Source organism: Poeciliopsis prolifica, unplaced genomic scaffold (assembly GCF_027474105.1).
Source record: "Poeciliopsis prolifica strain line A6 unplaced genomic scaffold, Auburn_PproV2 SCAFFOLD100, whole genome shotgun sequence".
Taxonomy (NCBI): domain Eukaryota; kingdom Metazoa; phylum Chordata; class Actinopteri; order Cyprinodontiformes; family Poeciliidae; genus Poeciliopsis; species Poeciliopsis prolifica.
In genome coordinates, this window is record NW_026562475.1 from 655,146 (window position 1) to 679,849 (window position 24,704).

The 24,704-nt window shown below is 37.4% G+C and overlaps 1 protein-coding gene across 1 annotated transcript in view; it reads left to right on the top strand.

Annotated features, from left to right (window-relative positions):
• The window catches only part of LOC129353959 (attractin-like protein 1), a 245,616-nt gene that overhangs the window by 49,680 nt on the left and 171,232 nt on the right, over positions 1 to 24,704 (top strand). Inside the window, exons 9-16 of the mRNA XM_055023407.1 lie at positions 2,282 to 2,465; positions 5,448 to 5,602; positions 15,795 to 15,879; positions 16,667 to 16,878; positions 17,650 to 17,768; positions 18,082 to 18,198; positions 19,251 to 19,383; positions 22,252 to 22,439. Of these exons, the coding sequence (XP_054879382.1) occupies positions 2,282 to 2,465; positions 5,448 to 5,602; positions 15,795 to 15,879; positions 16,667 to 16,878; positions 17,650 to 17,768; positions 18,082 to 18,198; positions 19,251 to 19,383; positions 22,252 to 22,439 (1,193 nt within the window). The remainder of the gene's footprint in view (positions 1 to 2,281; positions 2,466 to 5,447; positions 5,603 to 15,794; positions 15,880 to 16,666; positions 16,879 to 17,649; positions 17,769 to 18,081; positions 18,199 to 19,250; positions 19,384 to 22,251; positions 22,440 to 24,704) is intronic.

Genomic DNA, 24,704 nt, shown 5'->3' on the forward strand with positions numbered 1-24,704 from the left:
GAAGGTCCTGGGTTCGATTCCCGGCCTGGGGTCTTTCTGCACGGAGTTTGCGTGCGTGGGTTCTCTCCAGGTTAATTGGCCTTCCCAAATTCTCCCTAGGTCTGAGTGTGTGTGTGCATGGTTGTTTGTCCTGTTTGTCTCTCTGAGTTGCCCTGCGACAGACTGGTGACCTGTCCAGGGTAAACCCCGCCTCTCGCCCGGAACGCAGCTGGAGATAGACACCAGCACCTCCCGACCCCATTAGGGAGAAGGGTGACTGGAAAATGGATGGATGGATGGAAATTACAGTCAGCTTTTGGATGACAAACTCCACTTTTGATGAACTTTGTGATGCAGTGAGGCCTCTGGTGGAGCCAGCTGCACATTGTACAAGAATGCCAGTGCCTACATATAAGCTGCTGCATGCTAACTGCCATAACGGTAGCCATAACGGTAGCCTATTTTCCAGAAAGTCCCTTTAGATTTTCATGTCCTTTGAGGCCTCAGTCTGGGTTTTCTCCCATTCTCCGTTAGAATTTCCACAGGGCCAATCAGACAACAGAAGGACAAGTTGTGAATGATAATGTCTGGCTGTTTTAGTTTAGAATTTGTTAAAAAAAAAAAAGTCATTCAGGGCATGTTTCCAAATACTGACCAATTAAATTTGGAGCAAGAGGAATGATAAAAACATTTTATTTTTACCAAAGATGCCCTTCGGCTTGGCACTTCTCTCTTCACAGTGGAGGATGGTTGTGTACAGCGCAGGCAATTTCTTTGGTCATGGCTAAATGTTAGCAACTGGTTAAAATTTTATTTCAACAGCAAGCAATCATTTCTCAGTAGAAAAGACAAAGCATATAGAACAATGGGCTAGTGTAAACCGGGCTAGGGTGACTCGCGTGATGCGAAAAAGAAATGTTTCCATTTTAATTTTGTGACACCCACCAATCTTGGTGGGTGTCACACCTCATCCTAGCACAAAAATTTCTATTAAAAAACGTGATTATTTTTTTATTCCCAAAATTGCTGCATTTTTAGTTACCAAATTTATTTTCATAAATCCAACTTGTGCAATTTGTCAATGGACAACGAGTGTTAAGTCTTTCATACTGAATAAAATCCATCCCAAGCATGATGTTAGGGTTGCATAATTTTATTGATTGTACAATATTTTTATTCCTCAGAAAGTATTGATTTTTCATCTGTGAGTATCGATACATTAAATCTTAGTTTTATGTCAAATCCACATGAATTAAATGACAGCTATCGCATGTCACATTAAAAATGTGCACATGCACATTAAAAATCACATACAATGAAACAACCAGTTACAATTACTTAAGTAATGAAATAGATAAATTACATATAATTTTCCTAATAACCAAATACACAAAGCCACACAATTAACATTTAAATCGTATTGTTTGCTGAATATCATAATATATATTATATCGTGAGGAGAATATTATGAACTGTATTGTATCATGAGATTAATGTATCGCTATAACCTTACATGATGTTCGTGAATGCCATGTGTTAGTTTTTTGCAAACAAAGTGGGGGTCAGCTGTGCAGAGCCTATTCCTAAATCTGCCCACCTGAAGAAACAAATCTAGGAGCGTTTTTTTCACGTGCTGCTGGGTCCCATCATTGTCTGATTGGCTTGGTGACCTTCTGATGGTCCAATGGGGTTGCTGCTCTTCAGCCTCCATCAGACAATCAGCATAAATCTGAATGAATCTGCAAACACAAAAAGTCTACACCACATCTAGAGGCCATGACAAGCACCTAAGGCAAGAGGTTTTGATTTAAAAACCTCCCCCCATAGTTCACGGATACACTGTGTAGCCTACAGGCACATCATGTAGCTTATAAGTGTTTTGATGCATAATAAAATTCAAGGCTTTTTTAAGTTGGTTCCACAGTTTTGTTTCTATTTGGGTTAGGGTTAGGGTATGACAGTATGGTTTCTGGATGACAGTATGTTTTACTTATTCTCTGTGTCCATAAATTATTCACAATGTAATCCATTGATCTATTGTCCTACCATCTAACTATAAACTATTTTGCTTATCACAGAGTTTTTGGTCATTTTGTTTCCACATTTTTCACTTTTTACTTTTTAGACTCACCTCTAAAATTAAAATTGATTCAGTTTTTTCTTTTGATTATGACTTAAGCGTAAAAAGCTAAACTTGCCAAGACATCAAAAACCTTCTAAGTAATCAGCTTCAGTCTGCCGGTGGGAGTGTGTGTTCTTCATTAATCAGCTGCATCCATCGCCTCCTGCTTTTGTGTTTCAGGGTCGAACTTGTGGCAGGTTGTGTCTGTTGGAGGCGCCGTGGTTCAGGGAGGTTACGGCCACAGCAGCGTGTATGACCAGGCCGGTGACTGTGTGTTCGTCCACGGGGGATACATGGCACTGAGCCACAATAAATACGGCCTTGTGGATCACATGTACCGCTACAGCATCGCCACCAGAACATGGTGAGAGAAAGAAGCATAATTTTCTGACACCCTGATGACTTTGGAGCTAAATACACATTTTTTTCCTCTCTAAAATTTACCTTTCTAAAAAGTGTGTTTCCCCTTGCAAACACAGGCTTAAATGTTATCTGTGTCCAAATGTCAATGTTGGACACAGATAACCTTAGTAAATACTAAAATGAACCAAAACTGCCACAATATTTCAAACTTTCAGGTCCCAATAGTTTGACAAAATCTGTGGGTGTAGAAACAATATATTGCACAGTAAATTTTAATTCCTTGTCTTGCTAAAAAAATAATTGTATTAAGTTTAACTTTTTGTCAAATTATATTTTTAGCCTTTTCTATATTTTTATATGTAGAAAAGGCCAGGCAGCTAAGCTAACCTATTACTGTTAGGTTAGCTTACAGAGCTTAAATTCTGTAACAATTTAAGTTTCAGAAATGTACAAATTCTGTGACAGGCTGGCGACCTGGCCAGGGTGAACCCCCCCCTCCTCTGGTATATAGCTGGAGACAGGCATACTGTATGGAACCTTGTAGAATTTTTAAATATTTTTTTTGTGAATGAATTAAAGATTCACAAATTTAATACCTGTCATGCTAGTAGTTAACAGTATTATCAACATTGACGAGCAAGAAATGCTAAGGTAAAGATTCTCCCACATCAGTTGGGATCACAGAAACAATTCATGTTTTCTTTAATACTGTTTCCTCTTTCTTCTCAGTTAGTAATTTCTTCAGATTATATTGGATGTTTACTTGAAACAAACTTAGGACAAAGTAAGACGAGTTTTAGAAGAATCAATAACAACTTCTCCACTGTTGTGATTTCTTAGCATAAAAAAAACTGGAGTTAGCAGAATGGGGCTTTAATGAGAAAAAAAAAGAGAAAACAGCAACAGCTGTTTGCTACCTTGCAACTAAAATCAACAGAAGCAAGACAGTGACAAAATACAGAGTTAGCTTCTGTTAAGCATTCTTAAAAATAAAAGACTTCCTCTATCCAAATAAATCATGCCTCACATTTAAATATGTTTTACTTAAGCTTTTGTAATATACATGTAATTTAACATGAATATACAATCATGTTAAATTCAATTAATAATAGTCATTATGTAAGTTATTCTTAACATTTAATTGTAAATCAGTCACTTATGCAAACTATCCTTAAAAAAATAAGTGTAAAGAAGTCACAACAACAGCCGTTTGAATTTTATTAAATAAGTCAGAACTCTTCATGAACCAGCCTCCCGCTGATGCATTTCAAGAACATTTTCCAAAGTCCGACATCTCAAATGACACAAGGGAGCAGCATTTATTTTCTGTTGGAAAGTGAGAGCCACAGTAGGTTGCTCGGGTACAGCAGTGCATTCATGGTGGTGACTGTTACACTTGCGCATATGCTCAAAGTGAAAGGAGCAAGACTAATGGAGCTGAGCTTCCCGTTTCAGCCATCCATCTACCTGAGGTTAAACCTCCTGTCTGATTCTCTTCTTCTACTTCTCTGATTGCTCTGAAATGATTCTCTTTCAAACGATGAGTTTATTTTGTTTTATGCTCTGTGGGTCCTTAAAAAGTGTAAAATCTAATAGTTTTAAATTTTGCATAAATTACTCAATTCTCTTTTGCATCACCTCAGTTCACTGAACCAACGTTTGGATATTCTCGTTCATGGATTTCTGATTAGGAGCAGAATTTATTGTTTCATTAGAAATGGCAGATTGTTCACATCCTAAAAACTTTAGCACCAAAGCAGCCACAAATCGTCAACCACCTACGTATCAAATCTCAGTGTGATATTGAATTGAATTATTAGTGTTACACTAGATGCAGTTAAATGCACACCTTCCAAACAGTTCCAGTTTGATTTCAATAATCGGATATCTTCCTTAAAGTCTATGAGAGTATTATAATGCTTTGTTTTTTTATGGCAAATGTGAAACTTTTGTGTTCCTTTTATCCGGTGAAATCAAACAAAAATAAATCAATACAAAATATGAATAGTGGTGGTTTAATTTATGTTTTAACAATGTGGGTTATGACTTGTCATTTTTGTAGAAAGAAAGGGTCAAAATCTTGAACAAAAATGGTGGTAAAATGTATTACACCTCCCCAAGATGCATTTTCCTTGGAATATTTCAGCTATGTTCACAAAAAAATCTAAGCAGAAAATCTATGAATACTGAACCCTTGAATGCTGAGTTGGAAAAGGTCCCGAAATTGGGTAGTACAATCAAATAAATATTTTTATTTGCAGAATTCATGAAAATACTTATTGACCAAGACAGATCAACTGAGATGCAGTGTTTATGTTCACATGTTTAAAATAATTCTCTCTTGTGGACAAAAAGGAAGAAGTAGCAACAAGACGGTGACAACAGAATGTCTTTCACCTGAACCAGTTTATCAAAATGTTTATATTAGCACTTTATTGTGACACAGAATACCAAAAATAGTTCCCAACAGTGAATTAATTGAATTTTTTTTATGTGTATCTATTTTTATAGATGTTTGATAATGTTTTAAACTAACCAAGAATGAGATTGAGAAAATAATTCTGCGGTTGGTTGAAGTAAAGTCAGTGAAATACTCAATTCTTTAACTATGTCCAAACATGTACTGTAAATCAGCTGCTAAACTAATGCACATAACCCTTAAGAAGGTGATCTGGGCCAAACTGAGTGTGTTCAGACCAGTATTAAGCAATTCTCATTTGTAATTATGCAGTACAAAATGGATGCTAATGTCAACTTTGAAGGGAAATTAAGTCAAACGAAGAAAATGAGTATAATCTCGCCTTTCTCTGTGTGTGTGTGTGTGTGTGTGTGTGTGTGTGTGTGTGTGTGTGTGTGTGTGTGGGGGTGTGTGTGTGTGTGTGTGTGTGTGTGTGTGTGTGTGTGTGTGTGTGTGTGTGTGTGTGTGTGTGTGTGTGTGTGTGTGTGTGTGTGTGTGTGTGTGTGTGTGTGTGTGCGTGTGCAGGTTGATTCTCAGGGAGAGCGGGTTGCCGAGGTACCTCCACTCAGCGGTGCTGTTGAGTGGCACAATGCTGGTGTTTGGAGGAAACACTCACAATGACACATCTCTAAGCAACGGAGCCAAGTGCTTTTCTGCTGACTTCTTGGCATACGATATAGGTAAGAACAATTCCTGGAGGTATAAGAAGCAGGATCTTTTCCCTCCTCAATTTGCAGCTTCTGGGATGTTGGTTGCTGCAGTCTTTTTAAGGGTGAACTGTCAGCATCTACAAGGAGCAACACTGAAGGTGTGGGGACACAGCAAGTATTACACAGCCTTACAAAAGGTGCTCACAGCCTTGGTAATCATTCAGTTCTTTCATGTTATGGCCAATGACTGATACGTATGTTATTGGGCTTTTATCTGATGGTCCAACACAGAGTGGTGCATATTTGTAAAGTGTAAGGAAAGAAAAAAAAAGTTTTTTACAAGTAATTATGAAAACAGTGTGATGTGGATTTCTGTTTAGTCCCTCAGAGTCAGTTGGTAGAACCTTTGTTAATACAACCTATAACTATTTTCACACCTGATAGTCCACCTATAGTCCACCTATCACACCTGATAGACTTGACTCAATTGGGGTCCAATTTCTTCCATTTTAGCTGATCCAGTTCTCTTTTACGTTGCACTGTGTTAAACGATCCAAATCCCTTGAAAAACTTGTTCCCTTCCTTGCTTAGGACCATTGAAAGAAAACCTCTGAAGAAGAAACTGAGCTTAACTATGTTCGTCACAAAATGTAAACAAAAATGGAGTGACATCAGATTTTAGAGGTTGTAAGATTTCTCTTTTGTCTTTGGTAAAAGACCAAGTGTCAGATTCAATTTCTAAAAATCTCCTTATACAATAGTATTTTTTTAAGCAAGTGCAATATTTTGGATTTAGATTATGTGTTCAAAAATATAGACTAGTAACCATGCATGAACCTTGTTGAAAAGAATAAAATGAACAACACATGGGTTACACATGGGCCAACGGTAAACTGTAACTGGATTTGACAAAACGCTGACCAGATCTACACCGCTGCTTGCAAGACTGCAAAATCATGTTTATTCTGGTCCAAACGTTGACACATGGTTGAGATGTCGTTGTTCGAGGAGTCACATAATTCACCCAGTCACTTAAGTTTCTGGACAGTCAACATGCACTTTTCGATCAATGCCACACCACTTGTACGATACCTGAAGAAAGTACAAGAAGCAGGGACCATCTGCTAATGGAGATGAACTTGCTGGACAGTGGAAGAACTGGTTGTAAACCAGTTCATTTCTTTAATATATTTTATATAGGATGTTAGGATTTTTCAGAAAAAAAACAATGTTTTTATCACACATATTTAGAGGTAGTTGAATTACCCAAAGTGGTCCATAATAAATGAAAGGGAAAGAAATAAAAGGACTGTAGTGCAAATTTAGTCCCTCGTAAAACAAAACAAACAAAAATACATTCAGACAGGACATACTGCAAATAAAGAGAGTGTGGGGGCTGCAGACCATGCATCTCAGGAATGGTATGGATGATTAAAGATCTCAGTACGTAAAACCCAGTTGCATCATAGAGCAGATGGCAAGAGTGTTTGCACCTCTTGTCAAGACAGAGAAGAGAAAGACGAGGAAAAAACTGTGAGAGGACAACAGGGATTACATTTCTGTACATGAGCAAAGCAGCAGGGAACAGAAATCAACTCAAGAAAGATGAATGCTTATTTATTCAGAAAGTGGCCCAATACTGCAGAGTAAAAAATGCCTGAGCACAACAAAACATGGATGTCATTTTGTTCTGAACTTTCCAAACCTACATGCAAAGTCACTTTCGGGAGATCTGATTAAAGATTTATTTACAGACAGACAAAGGAATGTTCAATGAAGGGGTATGCAGGAGTATCTGGTCTGGAATCGAGTGGAAGTGGGCCGGGTCAGACAGCGATCTGTAGGGAGAAAAATGACCTTAATTAGATAGGTCTTACTTGTAGGAGCAGTGGGGTTTGTCTGACAGGGATGGCCGGCCTGATGTGGGAGAGTAGCGAACCCGGACCTCAGGTTGAGTGTAAAGCATTTGGGATCTCGTAATCACAAAAAAAGAAAAAAGGCACAGGACAGGTAAGAATGCAAAACAGACAAGATTGCTTCCAGGAAAATCTGGGCTAGATGTTACCACAAAGGTGAAAACACTCTGGCAACAAAGTGCCGGGGACCTGCTCCTCTTAAACTCCTGCTGCTGATCCACAGGTGTCAGACACACCTGTGGAGAAAACTAAGCCCACTAGAAATGAACCAGATCATTTCTAGTGAGAATTCTCCTCCTGACGATGGAGGAGAATTCTGGCAATGAGCCTTCAGTTCTTGCAATGCTGGAGATTTGTTATAAAATACACATTGAGTTAATATGCTGACCCTAGAGAGGGATTAATCAGATTCATGCCCAGGAATTATGATCTCTTAACTTTTTCAATTGATGGTTTAGTTGGTCATGTTAGTTTCCACTTAAGAGATCTGGTGTAGAGTCAAGTTGCAAATTCTACTGTTGTGGTAATAATGTACCTTTGGTCTGCCCCAATACCAAAGAAAAATCATAAGAACTGTTTTTTAAATTTGTTTTACTTGCTGTACCATAAAGAGGTACAGCAAGTACCTTGTACTGTCTCTCTATGACTATCTCAGTAGTCATAGCGATACTATGACTATTGTATCTCTATGGCTTGAGTTTGAAGGCCTCATTGGTATTGTCCCTAAATGAAAAAAAAGTTAGTCTCACTACTGTCTTTTACACAGTAGGAGCCTTCCCTTTAATTCTTTCTCATACCCCTTAATCACACATCCCACCTGACACTTTTCTCCACCCATTCCAACCAGATTGAACACACACCTTCACAGATTGAACACACACCTTCACAGATTGAACACACACCTTCACAGATTGAACACACACCTTCACAGATTGAACACACACCTTCACAGATTGAACACACACCTTTCACAGATTGAACACACACCTTCACAGATTGAACACACACCTTCACAGATTGAACACACACCTTCACAGATTGAACACACACCTTCACAGATTGAACACACACTTTCACAGATTGAACACACACCTTCACAGATTGAACACACACCTTCACTGCTTTTCTACACTCTCTGTTGATCTGGACTTTTGACCCTCAGTACTTATGGTCCTCTAACTTCTTTTCTTCTACTAGTCTGCTAGAGTCCCTCTTATTTACATGATTGTATTCTGTCTTGCTGCAAGCTGAAGCTTCAATCCTTTTTTCCAGTTATAGTTCCACCTCTGGGTGCTGATCACACTGAGTACATCTGTAAGCATCGTAATCCAAATTCCTGTCTAACCTTATCTGTCACAAAAACAAACAAGAAGAAGCCTAGAACCAATCCTTGATAATGTTGCACTTTCAGCTTGAACTTCTCAGTCACTCTTACAGCACACCTCACTGCTGTCTCACCATGTCCTGTGCCACTCTGATGTACTTCTGTGTCACACCAGACCTTTTCAAGCTTTTCTCCGTTGTACCCTTTCATACACTTTCTCTAAAGTTACAAAAACACACGTAAAGCAAAAACTTGTGTCTGTAGTAATCTTCTACTTTGGCATGGAACCATGCTGCTGCTCACAAATGCTCACTTCTGACATTAGCCAGAAGTGATGGCTTCCTACAGCTTCATTGTAAGACTCATTAACTTTATTCCTCTGTAATTGCCCCCAATTCAGTCCATCTTCCTTGTTCTTGATAATTGGCACCGGAACACTTTTTTTCTTCCAGTTCCCTGGCATCTTCTCACTCTTCAACCTGTTGTCCAAAGGTCTATTGCCACCACTCCTATGCACCTACAGTACATATTAAAGCTACAGTACATTTTTTGGATTAAAAGTGTAAGTGTCACTAGAGGTTGGAGGCCCGATTTAGTATTTTTTAAATATGTAGTTACCAATACTTTCACAAGAAAACAGGTATTTTGTTGGTTTACTTCAAAAAGGAATTTGTTTACATATGCACACTGTTGTTTATTAGGTTGCTAGGACATATGCATTTTTTTTTAAAAAAAACTAAGGAAAGTATTTTTCTTTTCTGAGTTGAGTTGTTTTGCATATTTTTGAGGCAAGAGGAAGCTTTAATCATTGAACTCAAGTTGAATATCTTGATATATGGTGGACAAATCTTGGTGATTTGTATGGTGGACAGACAGAAGACTGATATACATTGTAATATCTAATGACTCATTGTTGTTCTGAATCAGACTCTCACTTTTAGTTTTTTTCTACTATTTTCTGCAGCACAAAACACAGTTCTGATTGTGAGGATGCAGATGAAATAAGGGAGTAAGAGTATTTGGGGGTAGGAGTAATGTGTAGAGTTAGAAATAAAGAATAAATTAAGCAGGGATTTAGGGAGAGAAAAGAAAGCACACACTGCTGCAAAAGAGAATTGCCTTGAGACAATAAAGGTGAGGCAAGTAATAAGACTGAGAATAAAAAGCTAAATTAAAAGTGGTAAACATTACAAAGCTTCCTATGAAGCTTAAGGTGTTTTTTTAATGATGTTTTTGCTATTAGGGTTCAGCGTAAATGTATGTCTTTATATGTCCTGTACTTTTGCATGGACTTCCTCAGTTTTTATAAATGTCATAAATTATTCATTTGCAACTGACACAAAGATATGCAAAGGGAAGATTTGTAACAAGAAAGCACACAAGAAAAGCTGAATTGATTTCAAACTTAATTTCAGTTGGAATAAAGAAACAAATTGGCTCCAGGCAGATTTTGTGCAACCTTCATGACATGGTGGCTGATGTCATGAAGTGAGCTAAAGTCTAGGAGGCCCTCTCCTACCTCAACCACTTGGAGGTCATCACTAAAGATAAATTGTCAATAATTATTAAAATGTTTTACTGTAAAGCCAATATTTTTTTTTTATTGATTGTCTAGGAAGACATAACTATCTACTTAGCACCTAAATTATTTTTTATTGACACTCCTTTTACATTATTGTATTATCTTCTGATTCATTATTACTTTCAGTCATAAATAACTTTTTTGCTAAGTAAAATAAATAAAAAATATTTACAAATCTATTTCTGTTTCTATTTCTGTCAGTGGTATGAATAATCCATCTCACACTTCAAAAAAGGCACTAAGTGGCCATGGGGCAAAGAAAAATCCGGCTTGTGAAAACTCATTTATAATGACATATTTAAATGAAAATGTGTGAAGTATGTTAATAGATACAATCTATACAAATGAAAAATATTAATTTCCTCCAGTCCAAGACAGTGCTTAGAGCAACTGCAAGGTTCCTCTAAGCACCTCACAGGGTAAAGGAGGTGTAATTTATCTTCTGTTGTAGACAGAAAAAAGTTACAAAACATAATTTCCATGCATACATTCACAACTGAGGCAACACTTGTGTGTGTGAACAAATGAAAAACATCAGCAGTCACCACACTCAGCTGTCACCCAACGTTTGTTTTCCTCCCCATTCGGGGAACCTTTCAAAATAAAAGATTTCCAAAACATTTTATATTTTCACAACTCCAATTTTCAATCTTACACTAACGTGAAAACGTTCTGCAGACTTTGAGAATTTTCTGATGTTAAGATTGCCCAAGTTAGTTTCCTTAGGAAAACAAAACCAATCAGATCTTCTTGTTTTAGGGGTTTGATCAAACAAGTACATGTAAAAATAGCACAATAATAAGTCTTGTTCTAATAGCAGACCAAATAATGAATCCCTAGTATGCTCAAGTTGTTCATACATTCATTGTACTTTGTTTCTTCATTTTATTCCCCATCAGTCTGTTGTCCAGCCTGAACTCCTGTTTTTGCTCAGGGAGTCCTGTCATCTCATGTGGTCCGACATTTTCACCCCCATGAGGCCGCCAGCAAGAAGTTGAATAATAATAATAAAAAAAAAACTTTTATTGAATTCCGTGAAGTTCTTCTGAAGACCCTCTGAAGAACTCTGGCCTCTGCACCATCTCTGCAGAACATGGTTAATTAGCTCAACCTGCAGAAGCCACATCCCACTATCCTTCCTTTCGTCATCATTTACTCTTTCTTTCCCTCTGTGCCTTCCTGTGCACGCTGCAAGCGGTGGATCGGCGTGCTAATTTGTTTTTTGCTCTTTCGCTGCACTAACCTTGGAGGGGCGACATGACATTATTAGCATCTCCTGCTCTTCCACTGCCACACATTAGATTCTGCTTGACATGGAAAGCACTTAAATCATTTGGATTTAATTCTCCCCTCTCTCCCTTCAGCTTTCTCCCCTCCAACTCCCCCACAACAACCCTGCCACCCTCACGCTTCTAATTAGATTTGGGGGAAAATGAACTCTGATTAAAAAATACGGCCCTCTCCAACTTGACACCCACACACTGTTTGCTGCACACAAACAGCCACAAACTATGAAAGCTTGTTTTTTTACTACAGAGGCTGGGGGGAGGAGTGATGGTGTTTGGTTCTCCTCTTCTTCCTCCTCTTGGCTTTCTTCATCAAGTCCCCTATTACTGCACATCAGATCAACCTGTCAATCAGAATGCCTGCCTGCTCTGATCTGGCCTGGCGATTACACTCTTTTTCCCACCATGCATTATTAACAAAGATTTTCTCATATCCTGAGAGGAAATTAAAATCTTTGTTGAAATGTGGGTTATATATATATCTTTCTGTGTTTGTGTGTGTTAAGTCTTCAGTTTAGCAGCTTCACACCCACATCATGTTGGTAAAACTGGGTGTATCTAGTGCAACGAAAATGGAACTTGAAGATGAAATATCACTGAATGGTTTTAGCTGCAGCTGCTGTCAAATGAGGGTGGGGTTTGGATTCACAAATATAAATGTTTTTGGTTTTGATAACGACAAAAAACTTTGAAAGTAAATTCATGACATCTGATTCGGCGGGAATTGTTGCCTAAAAAGTGATATTACAATAAGCATTTAATTTATTGTGATTTCTGATGTGTATCGTAAAATTAGGCTTGTCACCATAACAGGTTTTTCTGGACTCTGCCACAGGCTTATGTGGTATTTCATGTTATTCTTCGTCTTTACAATAACCTTTCAACCCTCCAGAGCCCCTTTTCTCTGACCATGGTTTTAACCTAGTTCTTCCCCAGTCAGCCCTGGCCAGATTCTTCTCCCTTTGTGTTTCCTCCTAATATTTTGGAACCATGTCAGGGGTGATACAAGCCAGACCTAACTGGGTATTCCAGACAATTGATTTGATTGGCAGCAGACTCCGTTCATTGATTGGCTCATGAGTTTGCATTAACATCTCAACCACCTTTTTCAAATGGTGACGAGACCATATCGACCCAAGGGGTTAGGGTTATTTTGTGCTTCAAAAGACAACCCAATAAGACCCTGGAAAAGACTATTGTTGTGTTCAAGGTATGATGAAAGAAATTAGCCTATTGGTGAAAATATTCAAGCCTGAAATAGCATCTCAATGCTAAATACATAGCACAGCACAGACAGTCCTGGTGGTAACCCCAGGGTCCACAGTCTAAAGACCTTCGGTGAATGATCAGAGCTTCCATAAACACTTGAATGGGTGTAACAGCACTATGCACCAATCTTGTGGTTGAATAACTTAAGTAATTTAAATGAAATAGAAAATATCTTGTTGTTGAGCTCACATGTCTCCTTAATAAATAAGCAACAAAAAGGATTTTTATTTGAAAATATTGTCTATTTTGACTTCACACTAGTAATTTTCATTCACATATGTATGTGGAATTATGAAAAACTGCAAACAAGAAAACACATCCAGTTTTAGATAATAAGTCATCTGCCTTAAATTCACAGCTATAAAAAAAACCTGCTGCTTGTTCTCAGGGAAAGAAACTCCCACGATATGCATTCCCTGTGGAACCAGTATGCTTATTTTAGGTCTCCAAGTTCCAAGTGGCATCACTTAAAAGCGACTGAAGTTTTAGCACCACGTACTGCATGTTTCAGCTGGATATTAGTGGTAACTGGGCTTTGTATGCAAACCTAGAGATCATGCTGAGCAATGATCATCATGGCAGATGTACCAGTGTGATTCAGGACATTGCAGGTTACATTAAGGATTAGCTGACAAAACATCTATGTCTCTGCAACACCGAGGAACAAAATTCATGAGGATTTAAAAAATATACTTGGATCTGGATGTTCCCAACATTATTAATAGGTTATTGAAGTCAATTTAGCAACTGATTAACTTCATATTTCTTATTTCTATTTATCTGTAGTCCTTATAAACACTGACTGAACTTTTTGTAGTTTTCTGATATCTGAAGACTTTTTGGACATTTTTGTTCACAGACACAGAAAGCTCTGACTCCTTTGCAGTGTAATAGGATTTGATTCTGGTTTATGGACTTTAATTGGAACTGGTAATGCTTTGTCCTCAATGGGTTTACTTCCCATTTTTCACCTGTTATAAAAAGCAGCTAAATTACTGAGCTTCTTGAAGGCAGTGCAGAAATTTGGCTGCTGTATCGTTTTACCATAATTGTATTAAATTAGACCTCTGCGTAGATATCAAGTTTGCTTGACTCATGTACTCTCTCCCGAGATTACCAGAAGTTACTGGTGAAACACAAATTTCTGACCTTTAAAATAATAATAATAAAAAAACCAAACTCTTTCACGGATGAATTATAGCTTATTTTGTCCCAAACCAAGTCAAGTTGTTAAGGATTACACGTTTGCCCAATGAGAGTCTCTGTCTGACATTTGCAATATTACACATCAGACTTGCAACTTTTATGTCATAATTATGAAGATCTACACCATAAAATGGAAAAAAATTATTGGACAAATGGTTATTTACTCAACCAAAGCTACTTCTTGGTATTAAACTGATGATGATCTTAATAAACAACATTTTTTTTAAAATAAATATAACCACACCCATTTTAGTCTTGAACTGACCTTGACCCATTTTATTGAACAAAATCAAACCAAGACTGGCCTCAAGCCCTCTATCCCTGGTATTTAGCCAGAATGTCTGGTGTTGTAGTCCAATTTCTGCTTTTGAAACGTTCTCAAGCCCACTTGTATACACATATGGACGGGAACCACATCAGAGTTCATTTTAACTGAACTGATACCTGATTTCATTGGTGGAGCAGAGTTTGTTTTTTTTTTGGTTCACATCAGAGTTGGATAGATTAATTCTCTCCCAAGCTACGAGACTTTTTAGGCAAACAGACTGGAGTTGGATTAAAGTGAACTAAACACGGCCATTGTGAATACATCCTAATACAAAGGTTGCTCAGCAACCTGGAGTTCAACACCATATCTTTTTAGATTGCAAGATGACAAATCTCCCCACTGATCCAAATTCGGCCCTTAAATAATGACATGGTGAAATGCATTGTGTGTCGTTTCATACACTTGAGAATTTTAATCATTTTAGAAGCTGATAATAATTAGTCATTCATATATCAAAACCCTGGACATCATCACCATTGAATACAACACCTTAGATTTTTGACACTGACACAAGTCTCACAGTTAAGAGCTGTTGCAGTGTCCTCTGCAGCACCTCTCTCTTTAAAGACAAACTCTCAATTAGCAGCCGTCTAACGAGGTCATTAGCAGTCCACTGTCTCAAAGTGTCCTAGTGATGAGCAGTTGTTGAGATGACACATTTTCTCTGAAGACTGTTACACACTTGCAGATCCCATCATTTCCATATTAATGACACCTTTGTCAATAAAACATCACAGAGCTGAAAAATCCAAATGGAAAAACAATACAAAAAGCAGCAATAATATTTACATAAAGGCAAAAATAAGAGAGAAGGACTTTTTACTGAGCCAGATTTAAGATTGTATATTTGTTTTTACATTTAATTCTACAGTCATAAAATTTGATACTAGGTTAGGAAAATATTTTTTATGAGTTGAATCTTGAGTTGTGTTCCATGTAAAGTATTTTTCCTGATCTATTATGCCAAATATGATGGACAATGATTTATACTGTGTAAGTCATCACAAACATCAGTGTAGTTTTGTAGTCTTGGAACCTGATTTGAGTTTTTAGTTTAAAAAGATGCCTGTTTGGAGTTACAAACGTTCCATTTGACTAGTAGCAAATGGAACATTGACCAACAAATTCCACGTGTATTTCCCAGATAATCTTAATGATGGCATTTGACAAAATGTAACAACTATTTCTTGTTTCATAATGGTCATGTTTTTTTCTGATATAAAGCAGTTTGAACCGCTTTGTTGCTGTACAAATAAACTTGACTTGATGTATAGAAACGCCTTTTTTCTCCTTCTGTATTGTTGTCTTTAGCTTGTGATAAATGGACAGTCCTTCCTAGACCAGGACTACACAGAGACGTCAATCGCTTCGGACACTCTGCTGTGGTCAGCAATGGGTGGGTCTCTCGTACTTTCCTGAAGAATGTTGAAAGCAGTGTTCACCTTTACAGTTTCCTTGATGTTTCCTCACGATGTCCTCATAGCTTTTTAGTGCTCTATTCTGTGGTTTTCCTTGTTTTATGGCTTCATCCCTGTCAGTATGTTATATTTAGCTGGTTCTCCTCCCGCTCTTTACCTCTTGTGAAGCTCTTTGTTTAGAAACGCCTCTATATGGAGATACAGTTCCTGCTTCATACAGAAATTCAGGGTTTGGTTGCTTTTAGCTCTCAACATTGACTCATGTCATCATTACATTGTGTGGATGCTTCCTTCATGACTGAACACACAGCCTTGGTGCTGATCAATTTTATTTTGAATTCAAATTGCAACCCTTCAAGAATTCAAAGGGAAAAAAAGTGTTCACGTCAGGTGGCTGGGATCAAAGTCAACTGGTTCATTCTTAGGGTAGGGCTGCCTGTAAATGTCAGCTCTAAATAAAAACTAGACATCTGCTTTAACAAATCCATCAGAATATGAGGGGATGTTCTTTCTTCCATTTGAAATGGTGACCTGATCCTTTAACAACATTCACTCTCCAAAAAGTCAACTATGACCACAAAAATGTCAGCTTTCAACTTCAGAAGGCCAGCTTCACACCATAAAGTTCTTTTGATTTCCAAAGGTCCTTTGTGCTGCCTTTTAATGTTTTCTACCTGTGTTCATCTGTGCCTGTTTAAGATTGCCCGTGTTTCCTCCTTCTCTCACAAATCTCTCCTAATCTCTGTTATTATTTGGGTTTTCCAGCTCCATGTATGTCTTTGGAGGCTTTTCGGGTCTGCTTCTGAATGATGTGCTGGCCTACAACCCTCCGTCTTGCCAAGCCTTCTCGTCCCCTACTCTGTGTTCGGCGGCTGGGCCTGGAGTTCGCTGCCTCTGGGTGAAAAGCAGATGTCTCCCATGGGAGTCCAAACAGCACGATCACATTGTCCCGGCTTCTTTCTGCCCCGCACGACCTGGTAGGTCCATTCTGCTTACCATTTCTATTCATCCACATCTTCCCAAAATCATTAAACTCTGCTGTCTAAGACTAGCTTAACTTCCAGTAGGCTGATTGTTTCATGATGACTGTAATTATTCTGAAAGCCTTTGACTTTCAAGTTTGTTTGCATATTGTAATTATGAGAACAGAGGTCAGCAATGCCCCAATCAGCTCGGTTTAAACTATTTAGGATAGTCCTGAACTAGATGTAGTTAAAAATTGGTTCTTTGTGTTCTACTTGCTCCATCGCATTGCAGGTTTAAATGAAAAGTGTTTTGAAAATTTTATCATAAAATAGAACTCAGATCTAGAACAACTGATTTATGATGATAAACAATATGAAAAATGCCTATCCCTAAAACATATCAGTTGGATTTTCAGATTAAAAGTAAGGTAAGTCAAACATAATTTGTGCAGACACCATAGTATAGCACCAGAAAGTCGCTAACAGTTTCATCAATTCTGTAAGGGAGTTTGTGGCTTGTGTTGTCTTTGTGCCTTCATTGCAATAACAGGCACATACTTAACAGTGACAAGTTTTAGTTTTTAACAGTTTTATCGCAGGATATTTACTCTTTATAAAAATGATGGCTTAATGGGCCGATAAGTGAGAAAATAACCATCCATAACCTGCTTTCTTGACTGACATTTCCGTAAAAACCAACTGATCAGAAGGTTAAACAAAGTGGTTTTCTACTCTGGCAAAACATTACTATATGCCGACGACTCTGTGTTGATCTTCTTGCAGATAGCACAGACGAACAGTGTATTCGCTTCTCAGACTGCGCCAGCTGCACAGCCAACACCTGGGGCTGCCAATGGTGTGAGGACAGGAAGTGCATCTCCGCCTCGAGCAACTGCACCATGGTCAGTTCACACAGGTTATCGGTTGAAAGTTTTAAAAATAGTACATCCTGGTGTACTTTCTGATAGTTGTGCTGGAAGAAATCTGAAAAAATAATGGTTGTTAAAAATGCCTTAAAACAGATGAATGATTGATATACCACTGTTAAATGATTGTGTGTTCATCTTCTGCATTTCACTCATTCATTCTAGCTGTTTCTCTGGTTTTAATCTGAATAATTCTTTGTCTGTCTCGGTTGTTTTTCTCTCTATATGTTTGCTTGGGTGCATATGAATTTGAACCCATGAATGTTTCTGATTTTGTGTGTGCGTGTAGCTGATTCTGGAGCTGGCCCAGCAGCATCGCGGCGCTCTGTCTTTGTCTCCACCTCCATCCATGTTGTCTGAACATCAGCTCAGTTTGTGGAAGCACGGCGCGCAAAGGAGGGGACATGTGTGTATTATTTTACAATACAAAGAATATTTATTTTTCTGTCCAGCTGCAGCCTGTTTTACATCATTTGAGTTTATATGGAGATTAGTGTTATTCGATTTTCTGGAAACACTGATTTAATATAAAGAATGAATAATTGTAATTTAGGCATGACTGATATTTAAATGGAAAACATTTTAGTAAACAAAAAAAAATTAAAGATGAAATCTGCCAAAATTAAGACTGGCATTACATAAATAAAAAATCTATTAAAATCACCAAATAAAATCACTTCTTTACTTAACTCAAATGATGTCATTGTTATGCCATTGAAACACACAGGACAATGTGCATCCATGACTATTGTTTGCGGTAGTGCTATCACAATGCCAAGGTGAAAGGACACCATCTGCGACCTTAGTCACTGATGTTCATCCATTGGACAAAGTTCTAAACTCATTTACAAGGATTTTTTGATTAATCATAAGTGGAAAACATTTAACACATGATATTTGTCATGAGTTCCCCCAGCAAAGTCATGCAAAGGACAGAGCATGCAGTCCTCAAAAACGAGCTACATCCCCAACCAAGGTTTTTCTGCTTGCTGTTTAGTCATGAAGTGCACTTGGTTTTTTCACATAGTGCTGTTGAATCTGCCAAGGATTTTGTCCCCTTAACCTTAGATTTAAATAATTTTAGAGCCGGGTAAAGACCAGATAATACTTACATTTTCAATAAATGTATATGTTAGGTTTTCTAACTTCAGTTCAAATAAAAAGAATTTCCCTTGTGTTTGCTGAAGCTTTATATTTTACTGAAACAGCCTCATCTTCCAGAATGAATTCTTCAATAAAAACTTCATCTCAGTATAAAATGCTCATATTGATTTCATTTTTCACTCTGCATGCTCTGTTTGACTTTTCATTCACCACACCCATCACTCTTTATTCATTTTTCAGTGCGTTGCGGCACACTGTATTGATTTCTCTGGGTTTATTGTATTTACTTGAAAATGAAAAACTTGGAAGTGAACTAATATTGTTTCCTCTTTCTCTCTCTGTTTTTGTGAGAAGTCAGTGAGAGACTCGTCCAGGTGCAAGCGACGGGAGGAGCAGGAGTGTTTCCGACTGACCAACTGCCGAAGCTGCTCCCTGAACAGCTACTGTCAGTGGGAGGTACAGCAGCAGGAGTGCCAGGTGCTGCCCGGTGAGGACGCACACTCATCAAAACATTTTATTAACGACTAAAAATGTATGTGGTTTGTGTTTTATTGTAGAATCTTGGAAAAAAACTAAGAAAAAAAAAGCACTTTTCACACTGATATTTCCCCCTTTGAATCAACCTATCATAAATTCTTAATGTCTTCTTTGGCATTATTAGATTTATAAAGCACCAATTCACAAAAAAAAACAAAAAACAAACAAACAAAAAAAAACAATCAATAATTCCAGTTCAATCACACATATGTTCCAGTTGATCATAGTTGTCAAACAGTACAGTAATCACTGTTTACTACTCAAAGTAGATTAAAAGTTTCTATTTTAGGAAAACCAATAGATTGCATTGAGTTACTGACTTGCAGCACTCAGTCCATCCCTAATATAATATTATTGCTTGCTAAGATAGAAATAAAATGTGTAGCTTAAAGCCAACATTTGGAAGTTCTTCAAAACATATACATAAACTTACAACCTCAAATAAAGAAGAATGAAATCAGCAGTATCCAAATCAAATTCACCTGTGAATTGATTTTAATATATTCACTTTTTAGGATATCTAGTACCGCCACCTACTGGTAGATTTTGTTGATGTGCTCAGTTGGCTTCTTGTTGGTGTGATAAGTGCTGTAGACTGACATTCACTCTAGGATTAGCTTCATTCACCAAGATATTACCATTTAACAAAACTAACTTTTTCTGTCACACATCTCAGCAACATAAAGCAATATTTTAACAAGAAAAGTCTATTTCCTGGCACTGATACATGTGACTCACACTCTAGGACTCAAACAAAAAACAAAACAAAACAAAAAAAACATGTAATTCATATTCCATACCAGCAGGTAGCACCAATGCCAAAAAAAAAAAAAAAAAAATCTTGAGGATGGCAAATGCAGTGTTAGGCTAAAGATTGCCTCAGAGTAATTGTAGCCGGTGTTCTCATTGATACTCTTCTTTTGCTGTGAATCATTACATTTTTTAATGTGCATAAAAAAAGGAGAAATAAAAAAAATTCCACAAAAAGGAATCCCCTTGTGAAGGATTTGCTGCAACAGTCAAACAATGTCCCTGTTTCTATGTGAAGTTACATTGGTTGAGCCTCTTAGTCCGCCAAACCAGCTTTGACTCACCAGTCTGTTTTATCTCTGCCAAGAACAAATTATACACTTGGATTGCTTGTTCAGGTTCACTGGAGACAGAACGGTCCTGTGCTTTTCAGGTATTACAGTGGTTTTAAAAAGTTGTGATGGACCCTCAGTTGGTGGGCTGATGCTGCGTACGTCTGACTAACTTGTTAGCTTCTACCACCTTTGAGGATTCTCCAACATTCTCACTGTGACATCATTTCAGTTTGCTACAGGATTGGAACTACTGTCGTTGGAGTTTGGAGGAGATGTAATCTATCCAGTTGCACATTTGTTTTAGATTCTTATTGAAAATCCAAGGGCATTTCAAGTTTTGGTACAATGGTTTATTGATATTTTCCATATGCTTCCTATGTTTAAAGAAACAGGGCAGAAGTCAGCATCCATTATTTGTGATGGTGTTAAAGTTTTTGTCCCTCCAGCTTCTTATCATTAGATTGCTTAACTTCATTGTTTTGTTGTGTATGTGGAGTACTTAGTCGTTTCTGCCGCAGTGAGTGTGGGACAGCCTCTGCACACCCATGACTAACCACCTGTCATATCTCTGGAATCTGCATTTGTAACCAGAACTTATAGCGTCATATAGTAAGGAACCTTCTGATGGCTCACTGACTTCACAAATTAAATGAAAATGTCTTTGTGTGTGAAACCATTAGTGTGACGCTGTGATTTCTGAGTGAAATATTTCAAGTCTATTTTTATTGTAATTTTTATGATTTTTGGCCTACGGGGTATTGAAAATACTGGTTACAGTAATTTATGCAAGATGAATTAGTTCATGACCTGTTGCATAAGAATAAACATATTTTTAAAAAGCTTGAGATTTTTTAATTGATTTTAAAATCAATTAGAAATAATTGATTTCTAACTGAATCATTTCAAAAATTCTTGTCGGAATTTTTGAGACACCAAATTCTGAAAAGAAACAAAAGCTTGAAATATTTAACTCTGTGTGATATCTATTTCCATTTTTGAAAGAAGTGACAAAAAGTATAAAACTTTTTGTGATATTCTAAAATTTAGAGATGTACCCCACTTGAAAATTGTTCTTCGCTAATTTGCTTGATTGCAGATCACTTTTGTCTTAATACCTAAATATGAAATCAGACTTTTTAAATGGGCCTGTAATTGTTTTAATACTGGTTTTCAAGTGAAATCATTTTAATGTAATTTAAATTTGTACCATTACTGTGGACTGAGGCATAACTAAATATGGCTTTGGAAATTACACAGGGAATTATACAGCATTCTGTGACATGATGAACTACCAAATGTTACTGTTAAGGTTTTCATATTACAGTAAATCGAATGCTACGTCATACTGATATGTTGCAGAAATTTCACAAATGTTTGAAAAAGTGACATTTGCTATCAGTTTGTAGGGCAACATGCTAAGGTTTTGCATATATGCATGCTAACCCTCAGAAAGTTGTCATGTAAACTGCCCTTATTTTTTCTTTCAACTATTTTATACCTTTTTCAAACACTTTGTACATGATGCTCTGGCTGGGATTTGTGAGATTTGTGTTGTTTGAAGATTAAATGACCTAACCAAATCATTTGGACCATTTAATATGGCTTAGGCCAAGCTTGAACTAGTAGTTAGCTTCAGCTTTGGTGAAAAAGTCAGGGGTTCGACAGCCATTTTTCATGCTCTTTTTATATGTAGAAAGTAAAAGCAGTAGAGGTGTGTTTGTTTGTGTGCCTAGGGCAGCTTTGTGGGAATGGCTGGTACCACGTCAGGGACGTTTGCCTGAGGATCAACTCCAGCAGGGAGAGCTACGATAATGCACAGCACTACTGCAAAAACCTGGGAGGAAATATAGCCTCTCTGCTCACAGACCACCAAGTTGGTTTTGTTCTGGAGGAGCTACACAAGTATGAGCTGGAAAATCAGGTGGGTGCCAGTTTTAAATCCAACAAATAATGCACCAGGACCTGGCCATTATTTTTGCTGGTGCGGCCTGTTGCAAATCCATTTTATCTGTCAGCGTTAATTGTTGAGACTGGATTTCATCTCAGGAAGCACTTTGTTTACTTCTAAATAGAATGTATTTGACAAATATTTTTGTATTTTAGAACTTTATTTGTTTTTGTCTTTTATGTTTACCTGTTTACCTTTTCTTAATCATATTAGAAAAGGTAAATATTTCTTTGAGATCTACTCTTCCTCAAATAACATTTTTAAATATGTCTTTTGAATTTAAATGTCAGTTTTGAAAGCTCAAATCCTTTCGGCGTGGGAAAAACGTTTGGTGTATACAAAGTTAGTGAGAGAAACAATTGCAATTCCTTTTTGAAAAGAAAGTGTTTGATTAGTGTGAACAGACCTCATGTGTACCTTGGCGTTTATTCTTTAAAACGTTGCACACCCAGCTGTTTGATTCATTGCTAACAATCACACCGCCTGTTACGCTAACATCATAAATTTGTAATGTTTTATAATTAGATGCCAAGGAATGTTTAGTCCAGAGATTATATAAACACTTATTTCAAATGATTATGTAGCAGGAACCAATAAATAATAAACCAGTCTGGGTGGATTATTTTTCTGTATTGCATAATTCAGCATTACTGACTTCATATGATGAATCATAGATCATGTTAAAAGTCTATAAATGTTTGAGCTTGTACCACACAGCTCCTCTGGATTCTCAGTTCTGAGAAAAGCAGAGATATGTCTTTTCAGTTTCATATTTCTGTCTTTTACTTCCCTGAGGAGTTAAACAACTTTTCTATTTTTTTTTTTTTTTTATCTCAGCCAGTCACAAAGCACAAAGTTCATTTGTGTCAGTAAATTCAGATGTGTGCAAAACATCTGGCAGCTTGGATAGAAATGTTTAACATGCTTTCTTCCTGTAATTTTTATGTAGATGTAAATTAAGAAGCTCTGGGACTTCTTTTACCTCACACAGTGCTTCTGATCTCAGCCACACCTTTAACAACTGAAGATAAAATTGCTTCAACTCTATATAGTTTATGTTTGAATTCAAGCCTATGGTACGGTTGTAAGCTTCACTTCTTTTCCCTTAACTACAAGTGTTTTTTTATAAGTTACAGCAGTGGGAAAAGATTTCCAAATCATTACTGGCCATTATCAACAAATCACACTTGATTTCTCACACTAAAGTGTTCAAAAATGTAACTGTAGTCAGCTGTAGTAAATACCAGACATGCTGAACATCTGGAATCAATTTTTGCTTTTGTAATGCCTTCTTATGAAGACATTGTAAACTTATTTTAATAATTAGTGTTAAGTCTGATTTAAGGCATTTTTCCACCAGACTGCTTCTAAATGGTTTGGTTTGGTTCACCTCAACCAGATTAATTTTATGTTAGCAGGTCCGGCATGACTCAGCCCAACTGTTCTCAGATTTTTGTACCTACTTCAGGGGTAACACTAACAACACCGATCGACATATGGCACAGAAACCATTTGTTTGCATCCATTGATTGGTTTGTGATTTACATCACTGACAACTCCAAACTACATTATTAGCTGTGGATCATGGGCATACCGTCTGCTATTAGAGAGCTGATATGGAGGAGCAGTAAGAGTTTAATCACTAGTAGTGGCAGGAACACATGCCACTACTATATTTTATATGTCTTGCTGCAAAATGACCGTGACTTAGTTGCTTTGAAGAACTGACTGTAATAAAGAAGAGAAAAACTGTGCAGCTGGTCAGAGTGGTCAACTCTCCACTGTTGACATCAGTGGAGAGTTGACCACAGCTGCTGCTCATGTCCTTCCTACCATAGTGAGAAACAGAGCATATAATGTTCAACTTAGACTTAGACTTCCTTTATTGTCATTGTACAAAAAAAACACAAGGTGAATCTTGACAACGACATGTCGTTACTTGGCTACCAGTGTAGCAGAGCTAAAACCTTATACTACCCAATAAATAAATAAATACAATACAAGTGCCATAGAATACACAGGTTCAGTGTTGTGAAAAAAACTAAACTAAAGTGCATGTATTTACCATGTCCATGGGGGGTGATTTGGTTTGTGAGTGTGTGGAGGGGTGTTATGTGGCGTTAAGCAGTCTGATGGCCCGGGGGAAGAAACTGTTCAGTAGTCTGGTTGTTCTGCACAAGATGCTGCGGAACCTTCTTCCAGACGCCAGGGGAGAAAACAGTCCATGGTTGGGGTGGG